General features: G+C 35.0%; 1 protein-coding gene across 4 annotated transcripts in view; it reads right to left on the bottom strand.

Annotated features, from left to right (window-relative positions):
• Positions 1–584: 584 nt before the first annotated feature.
• The window catches only part of Parp8 (poly(ADP-ribose) polymerase family member 8), a 174,598-nt gene continuing 162,507 nt past the window's right edge, over positions 585–12,675 (bottom strand). For all 4 annotated transcript variants that reach the window (XM_070041149.1, XM_070041150.1, XM_070041147.1 and 1 more), the window contains one exon: positions 585–4,945. In XM_070041149.1, coding sequence (XP_069897250.1) covers positions 4,843–4,945 — 103 coding nt within the window. In that variant the 3' untranslated portion in view covers positions 585–4,842. The remainder of the gene's footprint in view (positions 4,946–12,675) is intronic.

Raw genomic sequence — 12,675 nt, 5'->3', positions numbered from 1 at the left:
CAACAGAAGCCTTCTATGTAAGTGTCTCAGCTATAATGTGTTCTGAGAAAAGAAAATACTTGAGAATATAAACTTAGCTCCTCAAAAGGTTTATTATTAGTATGTTGAGAGGACTGTATTTATTTATGAAGTCTTATTAAGTTCAAGAGCTATATTTTGTAAAACAAACAAATAAATAAATGGTACTCTAACATCGTTTCCCAATTATCAATCTGGTCAGAAGTGTGTAGAAAATTCAGTACAGTTCACTTGAAAATCTCATTTTGAAATTTTGCCCATTTTAAACAGATTTTTTTAAATGTTCAAAATTCTTCTGCTACAATCTTTCATAGTTCTTGGTAGAATCTGAAATTAAAATAGCACTCTCATGACCAATTAAGCCTATTGCAAGTATATGGGGAATAGTGGTGAGAGCTTTTCATTTTTCCCCCCTCTTTACTTAAAAGTATATGTGAAAAGGGAAATACCAGTTTCAGAGTGTGTTCAGTCCTTCCAAAATGGTGTAGTCCCCAGAAGAAGTCATCAAGAACAGCTAAGGCCTACCCAAATCTTCAAAATAGTGCCCACATATACCATTTGTTTGAACAAAGTCAGATTTATTGAAAGTAAACATTTACATTGGCTACAATGTTAGAACTATTACAAAGCTGGATAAAAGAGGCTTAAGTAGCAATAGAAAGCAGGTGCAATAAAAAGTGAATAGAGAAAATATTTGGCCTTAGTGATCTTGGCAGTATTTACATTATGTACATATTGTTAAATATTTATAATAACTCTAAGGCACCAAAGGCTAAATAGCAGGTTGCAATACTATTTTGTGCACAAAAGTCAAGAAATTTATTGTAAAGGTGTGTAGTTGAAGAAACAGGCGTATCTTAATGTTGACATAAAGAAGTGGCTGCGTTTTTTAAAATCTCAAATGATACATTAAATATTGGGCAGACTGAAGAAATTACTTTTAGAACATTAAGTTATGTTGACTCTGTAAATAAGCACTAGTTATTACTTGCTGGTAAACGTGTAATGTAATCTACTCTTCAACACAGCTTTTTCACACTCCTGGATATGTTTTGTCTAGAAACTACTTGAAATATTTTTGGCCTACAAAAACTTATCCTATTATTTCATAAGGTGTACAAAATCCCCAAGAAAAGATTTTACTGAATAATAATATACATCAAATCCATATATCATGTGACAAAAATTTAGCAGGTATTTAATATCCAAATACTTATTCGGTCTGCCATTCTGGCCTAACAAGTTGCTTTTCAACCCTTCAACTCCACAGAGTGGGCAACTGTTTGTGGCTTTTGGTGAATGGACATAAATTTGGCCCATGAGGAAAGTCAGTATTAAAAGGAACCAATGCATTTCAAGTAAGCCACTTGACTCAAAATTTAACTCATTGGGTGCTTAGCTACACCATTTATTACTCGTGACTAAAATATCCATGTTGCTGCAGAGTTAAGAAGTAGCTAACAATATCTATATCCAGCCTGGTTCTAAAAGTTGAATTATTTGATGATTTCTACTTACAAAATATTTCTTCCTTATACGTCCTTATACCTTCATTAGCAGTCTATCATTGGTCTTGAGGTAGTGTCATAATGAAGAAGTTAACAGGACAATTGAACATCGTAATATTTGGAAATGTGCTTCAAATGTCACACCATGAAATCCACATTTAAATTTAGATGATAATTAAAACAAAGTTCAGTGACCCTTAATGACAAATTAAGTCACTATGTGTTGGAACTTATTCACACTTTTTCACAAAGAACAGAAGTATTCCCTAAAGACTTTCAGAAGCTCCATGTCCTAATGCTTTATGCTTATTAAAATATTATATAAATTATTTCAGTGGTACTAAAGATTCATAGACCTGCATATGAAAGGTTTTCTTTAAGCAAAGGAGAAAAAATTAGGAATTTCTTTTCTAAGTTCTTAAAATTTTCCATGAGAAACATCAATAGCACTTTGGGTCCATTTTTTACACTACATAAGATAGGATAGAAACAAAAAAAAAACCTCAAAACAAAACAACAAAAGAAAATACAACTCGCTTTTGAATCAAACATATGATTGAGATTGAGTGAGCAAGAAAAATAAGACTAATTCCAACAAAATTCATTCTAAGGCACAAAGGTACCTTATCACCAACCATCCTATAGCAGTATATTATTTAAATACTATACTTTTTCTCTTCTCGTTCAATTATTTTATTCCCTTTTTTAAATCCAGTAAAAGATGATATTACTTGTAGGAGAGTATTTACAAAATCAATAATTGGTGGGAAAAAAACTGATAACTTAGAATTCTTCCTCTATTTCATGGATGAAAATGATTGCCTTTGCTCAGTGAGTTAATATGTTAATAGTGATGGTGACAGGACTAATTGTTACAAAACATCAGTGAAAAGATTTCCAATGCTTATTAAAATACAATAACAAGTGTTTGGAATTATCAAATAAGTCAAGAGTAAACATCTTAATGGGATGACTGAATCAAGGCATAATAGTAATCTTGAAATTTTAAGAACCTATATCAGTTAACTAACTCATGCTATTAAGATAAAACCCTTTAGAAATTGAGATAAGCACCTACATTAGTATATAATAGTATTTCCAATTTCAAAAATTCAATTAAAATGTTGGTTCTTTTTTTTTGAGTAATTCCTTACAAAAGCTTTTGTCAGTTTTCGTAAACAAATTTTGTCACTGTGTACTCGAAGACAACCAAATAGATCCTTACAAGAGATCTTGTTTAAGTGTAATAAAATACATCCATTGCTTTGATCTATTTAATGAGACCTAACCTAACAGCTCCTCTCTTTCCTCAAGTACTTGAGTCTACTCATATCCTTCAATTGGCAGAAGTTTTCATTATGCTGGCTGTCCATCCTCAAACACTTTCCCTTTTGTAATACTCTAAGTTACCTTCCAATTTACATTGGAGTATTACAGATCACTGCACTGTCAAGTAAAGCCATTATGAATTAGGTTAGCGGGAGGCAGAGTGGGAAGTAACCCATAGAATTTCTGGAAGTAACTCAATGGTCCTAGTTGGTATTATACTAGCATCCTTCTCTCAAATCCTGGCATTATATCTTCATTTTTAGGGCATGTCTAGAATGTATACATGTATAAAATTGGGGGGAAAAGTCATGCCTAAATGTTTCCGAAAACATAGAATGATTTAAAAGACATGGCAGAAAGAAGCAGGTGCTAAATTTTTAGCCCCCACAAAATCTTCAGATATCTGGGTCATGGACTGCTAATGTAACCTTACCATACAAATGTTAATTCTGGCCCTGAGTTCAGAGGCTCCAAGTCAAAACAGACCAATAGTTTACGTAGATAATTACTGAAATGATCTGTATTTTAGTCTCCTCAAAACTATTTTTCTTGCAGAAATAAGTGGCATATCAATTATTTACATTGTAAGAAAAACAAACGTTTAGTAAAAACTTCCTAAACTATAATCCTTGACACTCTGTATAACCTTTCTCTCACCTTTTATGCCAGACAAAGGAAATAAACACAGGAGTTATCACATTATACTTGCAAATGACTACACATTTATATTTTTTTCTTTCTACATAAATTAAAATCAGATATGAGCCTTGATTCAGAGTTTGAATAGTGGCAGACTCACTAATTAAACTACTTTCATGAACTGCCTGATTCCAGAGACATCCATCACATAGGGAAATAAACAGTCAGTTAAAACTTGAGATGAATACGAACACTAGAACTCAAAGAAACAGAAAGGATTTTCATCAAAGGAAAAGGCTGAGAGCTGGTGTTATTGTTCTCTATCAACTTATTTGTGTTCTTTTAATATAAAAGAAGTTCCAAGGTTTGTCTTTCTCAATATGAAAAAAATAAGCAGAGATATCAGATGAAAAAAATATAAAAATGCTGGTGTGGTACAAATAAAATTTTAAATGCTTCTTTGTGGGAAATGAAAATTGCACATTGTGTCTTTCGATTTTTAGAGCTTTCTTTTAAATATATGATCATCTAAATACAGAATTAGTCCACTAGAGGCATCCATGTTCCCAAATTATGACTCAGAGATAAGATTTGAAATGAGTTCAATTTGAACCGAGGTATTTCTTTAAACCAATTGAAAACTTGTCTGCAAATATTTTTAGTGATATATTTGGCTCATATCTTGGCTTATGTCCAGATTTGCTGTTTATTATTATCTTCTTTTCTTTGTTAGAATAGCAGAGCTCTGTGACTATACACACACGTGTACAAACACACATCCTCAAGATCCCATGCATGAATCCATACAAATGGGTATAACATACTTTGTGGCAAAGACTGCTTCTAGGCCCCCCGTTGAAAATTTTAATATGGAAAACAAGAGAATATAAAGTATTCCTCCTCATTTGGATGTTCACACCACTGGATATGGAGATATTACACTTATTGTAAAATATCTGATAGATTTAGAGGCCAAAAAAATATTCTCAATTCAATTTCATTAGCTTAGAATGTCAGAATGGAATACCAAATATCCAATTATAGAATTTAATATAAAAATATCAGCACAATACTGTTTTTTCAATCTGTTTATTTGTGTATGCAACTGAAACTTCAATTTAAGTGCTGCTTTAATTTTATTACTAGATCCCATAACCCTACAATCAAGAAATTGTATACCTTTTTTAGGTATATAATGAGATACTTAGAAATACTAAGAAAAAATCAGTATTCAAAGGGTAAGTTTTGTTTATAATAACAATAACTTATTTTTATCATCTTCTTCAGTTCAAAATCCAGCTTTGAACCCGAGGAAGGCTTTCCATCCTGTTAATTACACGGTGGTCCTTTAGCCAGTGGCGGTCTGATTACCAATTACGCGGAGGATCTCTCTGTGAATGCCTCCTTCTTGTGTGTTAATATTTGCATCTCCCACTTGGCCATCTTCATAGCTAAAACAGAAAGCACAGAGACAGGAACCACTTAGGAAGATGACACAGCATTGGAAATGGCTTCTAAATACCATTTGATACCTAAAATCAAAAGTGAAGAATAGTTATATAAGTTATTTTTCAGTTGTGTTTAACAATGTGCTCTTGTGACTAAACACGAAGCAGTCCATTATTATACACCCTACCTTCATTTGCTTATTTCTTTCGTTTCATTATTCTGAGGAAGAGGGGGTAATGATGGTCTTTGAACTCAGGGCTTTACTTTTGTTAGGTAAGCACAATAGAGACATACCTTCAACTCCTTTTTGCTGTAGTGTTTTTTCCACCTAAATTCTTGCAGGTTTTTTTTGTCATGTAGGACAATCTTAATAGTGTGATCCTACTGTTTCTACATCCCATGGAGCTGGGATGACTGAGACAAGACATGATGGCAGGCTTGTTCTTCGCCACAGTCTCCCACTAACTTCACTGCACTTGGCTTTGAACTAGGTTCCTTTTCTCTTTGTCTCCCACCCTGCTGGGATTACAGTCGTGACCCAGTGGATCAAACCGTTCATTGTTATTTTAAATGGTCATTTAACTGGTCATCCTCACATAAAGCACTGTCTGACATTGCAAGAAGTAGCCCCATTTCCTTAGCATTGCAAGCGCTATGCACAGCAATTGTGAAGCTAATAGTAAAAAAAAAAATAGCTCAAGTACAACTTCATGGTTTGCTTATTTCTTCACTTTCTATCACTGTTTCTTTGCCATCTCTGCCTTCTAATTATTACTCAACTTCAATAAGTCTTGCATTTTATCCTTATCACTGACTGCTTGTTCTGTTTAGTGTGTAACATAGTGTACTTAGCTGGTACTTCGTATAAGAAGGCACACTGAACTCAGCAGTGAAAGTGAAGCCATGATATTAAGAGAAAGGAATAATTACATTTTAGGTCATTCATTTCCTCAAATGAACTTACCTGGCAATAAGAGCTTCTAAAAGAGTAAATTTTCCAACTTTCATGAAAATATTTCAGAGTGAAATAAGTGATGAATTAATTTTAGTGAATAAAATGGTTTCCATACAGAAGCTTTAGAGAAGTGGTAATGACTTCAAAATAGATAATCAGGGGCATAAGATTAATGCATGCCACTGTGTGCCTCCTTAGACACAGATAGCACAATAAAGGCAAGTGACACACAAGATACACACCGACAAAAATTTAGCTCCTTACATAATCCAAGGCTAAAACCCCAAGTGATTTTATTTTTACCAGCTCTGGAGTTGGTCCAGGTGGTGTGTCGATTTGCTTATTTCTTACCATCCAAGTTTCCTATTTAAGATATATTCATTTCATTTGTGTGCATGTAAGCACACAAGCCAATTATTGATACTGTCTTAGAAGACCAAATAGTTCTGTTAAGAGCTAGAAAATATTTTAAGTAAAATGATTTACAGTTGTTCCAGTTGAAGAACCAGGAGGTTGCAGCAGTCTGTGTAAGAGGTTATTTACTGGGAAAGTTAAAACATGCTAGCCTAGTTTTTATGAAAGTCTAGCCAGATATAGATATAGGGAAAATAGCTAAGCTGTCCATATTTCTGGGCAGAGAGAGGGGAAGAGAAGCAACAAGATCAGCACTCAGCAAAGAAAACGACAAAAAGAGCATTGAGCAGACACAGAGAAAAACTACACTCCTATGAGAGAGAAGGTAGAGAAGCAGGTCTTAGGACTGTCTTGATTCTTCCTATCTTTCCAATTTCAGATAAGAGTCAACACATAACTTTAAGCTCCGCAGGCTAGATGTGCTCTATTTCTTCTGAACCTTGATCCATTCAGCATACCTAGCAGGTCCTATGTTGTTTCAGCATGCTGAGTAAGTCATACTCAGCTTAACTGACCCCCAGTCTGCACACTGCCATCTCTATTCTCTACAATTTAAAGTTAACCTGAAAAACTAAAAAAAAAAAAAAATAAATAAAAATAAAGTTAACCTGAAAAATAAGATTTGTCTGCAAACTGTGATCACTTTCCATTTTTATTTCAACTCGCTACAGGTTTCTTCTGACCCTACTGAAGTACTGACTGGCTTCCTAGTGAATGAATTCAGAAGACTTTACTTTCTTTATTTAAGGCATGTGATAGTGTTCATTGCTCTTTTCCTTAAGCCTAGAGAGGGTTTGATTGCTTTCTCTCTCTCTTTTTTTTGGTCAGTCATGGGCTTGAACTCAGGGCCTTGGTGCTATTCCTGAGCTTCACAGCACTCCACCCCACTTTGAGCCACAGCTCCACAGCTTCTGCCCGGCAGACCGAAACCCAGAAGTGCAGCTGTGGCTCAAGTGGTAGAGTACTAATGTTGAACAAAAAGCTTAGAGACCATGCCCAGGCCACAGGACTGTCAAATAAAAAAAGCCATACTCTTTTCCCCTAGGCCATAGTAGCAAATGTATTTTTCTTTCTGGTAAAAGAAACTAACCTAGACTACTACAATACCATTTACCTGATCTCTGTCACCATACTTACCCTTATCATGCCTCCTAAATGACCTACTATCTACCTGGCTAAAGTGATATAAAATAGCCTCTACATTCCAAAATTCAACTGTCAATGTCAAGTCCTTCATAATGCAAATCCTACTTTCTTCTCCAATCATGTTCTGTTACTTCCCCTCATTCTCTACTTTTTATGGTATATGTATCATAGTTTTAAATTTCTTTTTAGTAACAAGATTTCTTTTTAACACATCTATATTGATGTATCTGATCATAGTCCCCCTCCATTATTCTCCTATCTTCTCTCTCCTTCTTTACAACTCGGACTCAGTAAGCTTCGATGTTCCTTTTATTTTCAGTTAGATGGAAAAATCTATTCTCCCCAACTCTCGTTCACTTACACTCAACAGGCATTAGAAATCAATGGAGAGGAGTGAGCCTTACTACCATATTTTAACAGGAGAACGAACAATGCAAAAGCAAGCCACAAGAACAAGAAAAAGGGTAGAAATAGAGACAGAGTTTGAAAAGTGCCAAAGAAAATACTTATTTTTTTTATTGGCCATCACCTACACAAAAATGTACAATCTTGTGGCTTGAAGGAAAATTTTACCAAAGGATCAGTCCAGTAGTGTCAGTGTAATAAGCACAAGTCCCTGAGTTCAATTTACACACACACACACACACCACCACCACCACCACCACCACCACCACCACCACCACCAAAGGCATCTTTAAACCACACAGCATATATAATAAAGAAAAGCAAACTACTAATTGATTTGGTCAATTCAAAATATTTAGACTTATGAGATACTAATTGTGTTTTTTTTAAATCCTATTACCACACAGAGAATACTCCACTACTTGTGTACAACTGTTACCAATACAGTTCAGAAAACAACAAAATTTAAAAGGAAACTAAACAAGGATTATATAGAAGGTGCACTTGACTGAATCGTTAGTAGGACAAATTAAAATGTCCTAAAATAGGAAACTCATATTCCTAGCAGTATACAAAAAGAGTACCAGTATTTTAATGAAAAAGAAGACAATTTGTTCAAAAATATTAGCGAGGAAACAAGATGACAGAAGGGATACAGCCATTTGGAGATCTCATGGGGACTGAAAATACATCTTTGTGAGCTATGTGATGGGTACACATAAATGTGTTTCACTGTTTTCTATAAGCAGAGTCATAGTTCAAAGTTGATAAGAAACCTGATGTAATAAGCATATTATCTATTTCCTACACTATATGGATATTCTCTTCTATTAAGTGAGGTCATTCAGTCCTTTGGCATTGTTGTTATCCAATATGAATTGAGTACTTCTGCACACATCACTAAGCAAGATCTCCATGCTTAGACGAAATTTGCACTTTACCAGGAGAGAAAGAATACAAGTAATAACAGGAGCAAAGCTACCTGGGAAAGTAAAACATCTGAGCAAAACTCGGAAAGACCGATGACATTTCTGACTGCAAAGGCAGAAAAGCCATCAAGGAAAAGATTATGTGTGATGATCTTTGGAAAAATAAGTACTAGGAATATAGCTTAGTGATAGAATGTTTGCCTAGCGATGTACATGCACTGGGGCTTCAAAGAGAAAACTAAAAAAAAGGGAGAAAATAGGTAAAAATATGAACTGTGAGATGGCCAGAATTTAGACAACTTAAGACTGCACCAGAGTAGGGAAAACAGCTTAAGAAACAGCTTGGGCAGAAATTTTCACTGATTTTAAATTTGTACAGGTGGGTTTTAGTAAATTGTAAAACATTATGTTTTTACTTATTATATGCAATGAATACTCAAGATTGATGTAGGAAAACTAACAGTGTGATCTCCTTTATAAATAAATAAGTTGCTTCTTTATGATGTATATACAATTGAATGTTATTTATCTTCTGCAAATGATTGGTCCAAATGCTCTTACTTCATTTATTGGTCACTACAATATCTTTCTTTGATATTTTATTTATTTTATCTGACTCTTTCATTACACTTCAATCTTTGTTTGGAACACAATAAAAGCCAAATAAAAATCTAAAATGTTTCTTCCATGTTGTCTTGTTTTTCTTCATTTACTAAAGATTTCCTGACATGCAGTTATGGAGGGGATACAGCGCAAGGTGCTTCAGAAACAGCAGAGAAACAAGCAGGAGTCTTCCCTTTGAGAATTGGTCTTTTAAAATTCTTTTCTGAATATTCTTGTTATCTTTAAGTAGTTGCACAAAGGAGTTACCATTCAACAAAAGTTTATAAAAAAAACAGTGCATCTTGATCAATGTTGCCTCTTTCAACATTCTAACCTGCCCCTCCCAACCCCCCTTCTCTCACTTTTCTTAATTCTTAGATTATGTATTGAATTTTTTGCCATTTAACAAAAAACAGTTATGTATATAATGCAGCTTGATCTCTGCCACACTTCAACATCTTCGCCCGCTTTGACCCACCTCTTCCCTTATTTTTCTCAATTCTGTGGTATATACAATGAATTCGTGCGGTATTCTCCCCACTTCCCTCCTACATTTTTATACCCCTCTCCCCTTGGCCCCAACCTTCTCTGCTGCGAGTACCCATTTTTCTGGTCGTTTGTTGGGCTTTGACTTAGTCTTTTTTAAAGAATTATATATTTGTTTGTTTGTTTATATATCCAGTTTGTTTATTTTAGATTTGTAAACAGGTTCTAGTTACCACAAATGAGGGAAACCATGCAATCTATGTTTCTCTGACCTGGCTTTTTTCACTTAACATAATTTTTCCAAGAAGAAGTAAAAATGGCTAAGAAACACATGAAGAAATATTCAACACATAAAGAAATGCAAGTCAAAACAACAGTGTGATTCCATCTCATCCCAGCTAGAATAGCCATTATCAATAAAACTAACAATAACAAATATGATCAAAACAGAACTCTATTACACTGGAATATAAAGTTGTTCAACTACTCTGGAAAGCATTATGAAGTTTCCTCAAAGAGTTAAAAACAGGGCTATCCTATGACCTAGCAATTCTACTCCTGGGCATCTATCCTATAAAATACAAACAAGACCACACTAAAGCTGCCAGCACAGCCATGTTCATTGCAGAATTATTTACCATAGCCAATATATGAAATTAGCCCAGATGCCCTTCAATGGATAAATGGATCAAGAAAATATGGTTTTCAGTGGATAAATAGATCAAGAAAATAATGCAACTTGGGCTGGGACGGTGGCTCAGTGGTAGAGCGCTTGCCTTGCATGCATGAGGCCCTGGGTTCAATTCCTCACCACCACATAAGCAAAAAGAAAAAAGCTGGAAGTGGCGCTGTGGCTCAAGTGGTAGAGCGCTAGCCTTGAGTTGAAGAACTGAGGGACAGCGCCCAGGCCCAGAGTTCAGGCCCCACGACTGGACCACCCCCCCCCCCAAAAAAATAATGCAACTAAATTTTAACTCAAAGTTGTGCCATGTACTACAGATAACATATTCCTATTCCTACATAAAACAGCTTATTCTCTATGTGTACATGTGTGTTTGCATGCGTGCGTGCATGCTTGCCATTACTTGAACTCCAGGCCTTGTACTCTTGTTTCTTTCTTTTTCACTCAACACTGGCACTCTACCATTATAGCCACACCTCTACTCCTGACTTTAGGCTGGTCAATTGGAGGCAAGAATCTTGGATTTGTCTGCCTTGACTAGCTTTGAACTGTGATCCTCAGAGCTCAGCCTCCTGATTAAGTATGACTACAGAATGAGCCATTGGTGAGCAACAACAAATACTTTTTCACAGTTTTGGAAAAGAGGTGGTGTTTGAACTATACCTTAAAAAATGGATTCTCCATAGGGATGCCTACAAATGTACTTAACACTGTAACCTTTTGACTCAAGTTCCTAAAAATGTTTAGTCTTACTTTCTGCAGATGCAATGTCTTGGGTTCTTAAATTTGTGAGTTTTCAAAAAAATTGACATAAGGCAAATGTAGAATATTTATATTTATTTTATGCCCCAAATATGTGACTAATTCATCTGCTCTAAATCAAGGAAACAAACATGAAAGTACTCAACTTGTACGCTGTCCCATCAAGTAGGCTGGATACACAGTCATTCTGAGCCTTTCTCTGGTTCTCAGACAGCAGCAGGACAGGCCCCTTCCCTATCCTAAGAGCTGTCATTCATTCACTGGGGCAAGTACTGAGAAGTACTGAGAAGCCCAGATCCCTAGTTACACAAATTTTATCATCTGGCCAAATCATCTATTACCATCTCTTGAATTTTATTATTTTAAACAAATTATGAAAAATATTGATAGCATTTTCCCCTCTAGTTCTTAAGACATCCCCTACCACTCCTTTACTGTAAAATAACATTTTCCTTCTAGGTAAGCAGAATGTAATAACTATACTGTTTGGCACATTCCTTGTTCAGGCTGTATTAAAAGCAGTTTTTTTGTTTTGTTTTGTTTTAGCTGGTTCTGGGGCTTGAACTCTTGAGCTTTTTTTTTGCTCAAGGCAAGCAAGCTCTCTATCAGTGCTACTTCCAACCTTTTCTCTGTACTTTATTGGAGATAAGAATCTCCTGGACTTTCCTGCCAGGGCTGACTAGTGGATCTTGATCCTCAGATCTCAGCCTCCTAAGTAGCTAGGATTACAGGAATGAGCCACCAGAGCCTGGCTTTGAAAATACCTTTCTTATTTCTACACATGGGTCTCAATGTCCTTGTACTCATGTGTCTCAAGGTTAGTGATATAATCAACTGTACTAACAATTTCTAGATACTAGAAATTGGCTAAATCTGTTAATACCATCTGAACATTTTGCCTGGGGCATTTGTAGTTAATTAAGTTTATTCATTCTAGAATTTCACAGTAAGTTTTTTTTCAAACTTCTCCCTATTTCTTCCCTATCTATACACTTTCCTTATCCTACAAACTTTATTCTGAATATATTCTGATATACCAGTCTGCTCCCTGAAATTTTTCTCTTAATTTTTCTGTTATTCGGTGTTAGTTAGCTGTTTTAAAGAATGTGATTAATACTAAATGACTATCTTATCCTCTCAGTTCTGAGAAATCAAACAGGCATGGAAGTTATTTTAATTTTCATTATATTCACTCACAACAGATGAAAAAGAAAAACACATTAATTTCTATCTTAGTCATCAGGCAGAGCTCCTAGCATCAGGGATAATAAAATGTATAAAAAAAAGGAGAAAAAGAAATTGAGTTTCTGCCTAATAACTCACTTTATTCTCATCAGTTAATTATCTTCC

Source organism: Dipodomys merriami, unplaced genomic scaffold (genome assembly GCF_024711535.1).
Source record: "Dipodomys merriami isolate MVZ:Mamm:240054 unplaced genomic scaffold, mDipMer1.0.p SCAF_30, whole genome shotgun sequence".
Taxonomy (NCBI): Eukaryota; Metazoa; Chordata; class Mammalia; order Rodentia; family Heteromyidae; genus Dipodomys; species Dipodomys merriami.
The sequence above is the reverse complement of the archived record's forward strand: the minus strand, read 5'-3'. Positions and strand labels throughout refer to the sequence as shown.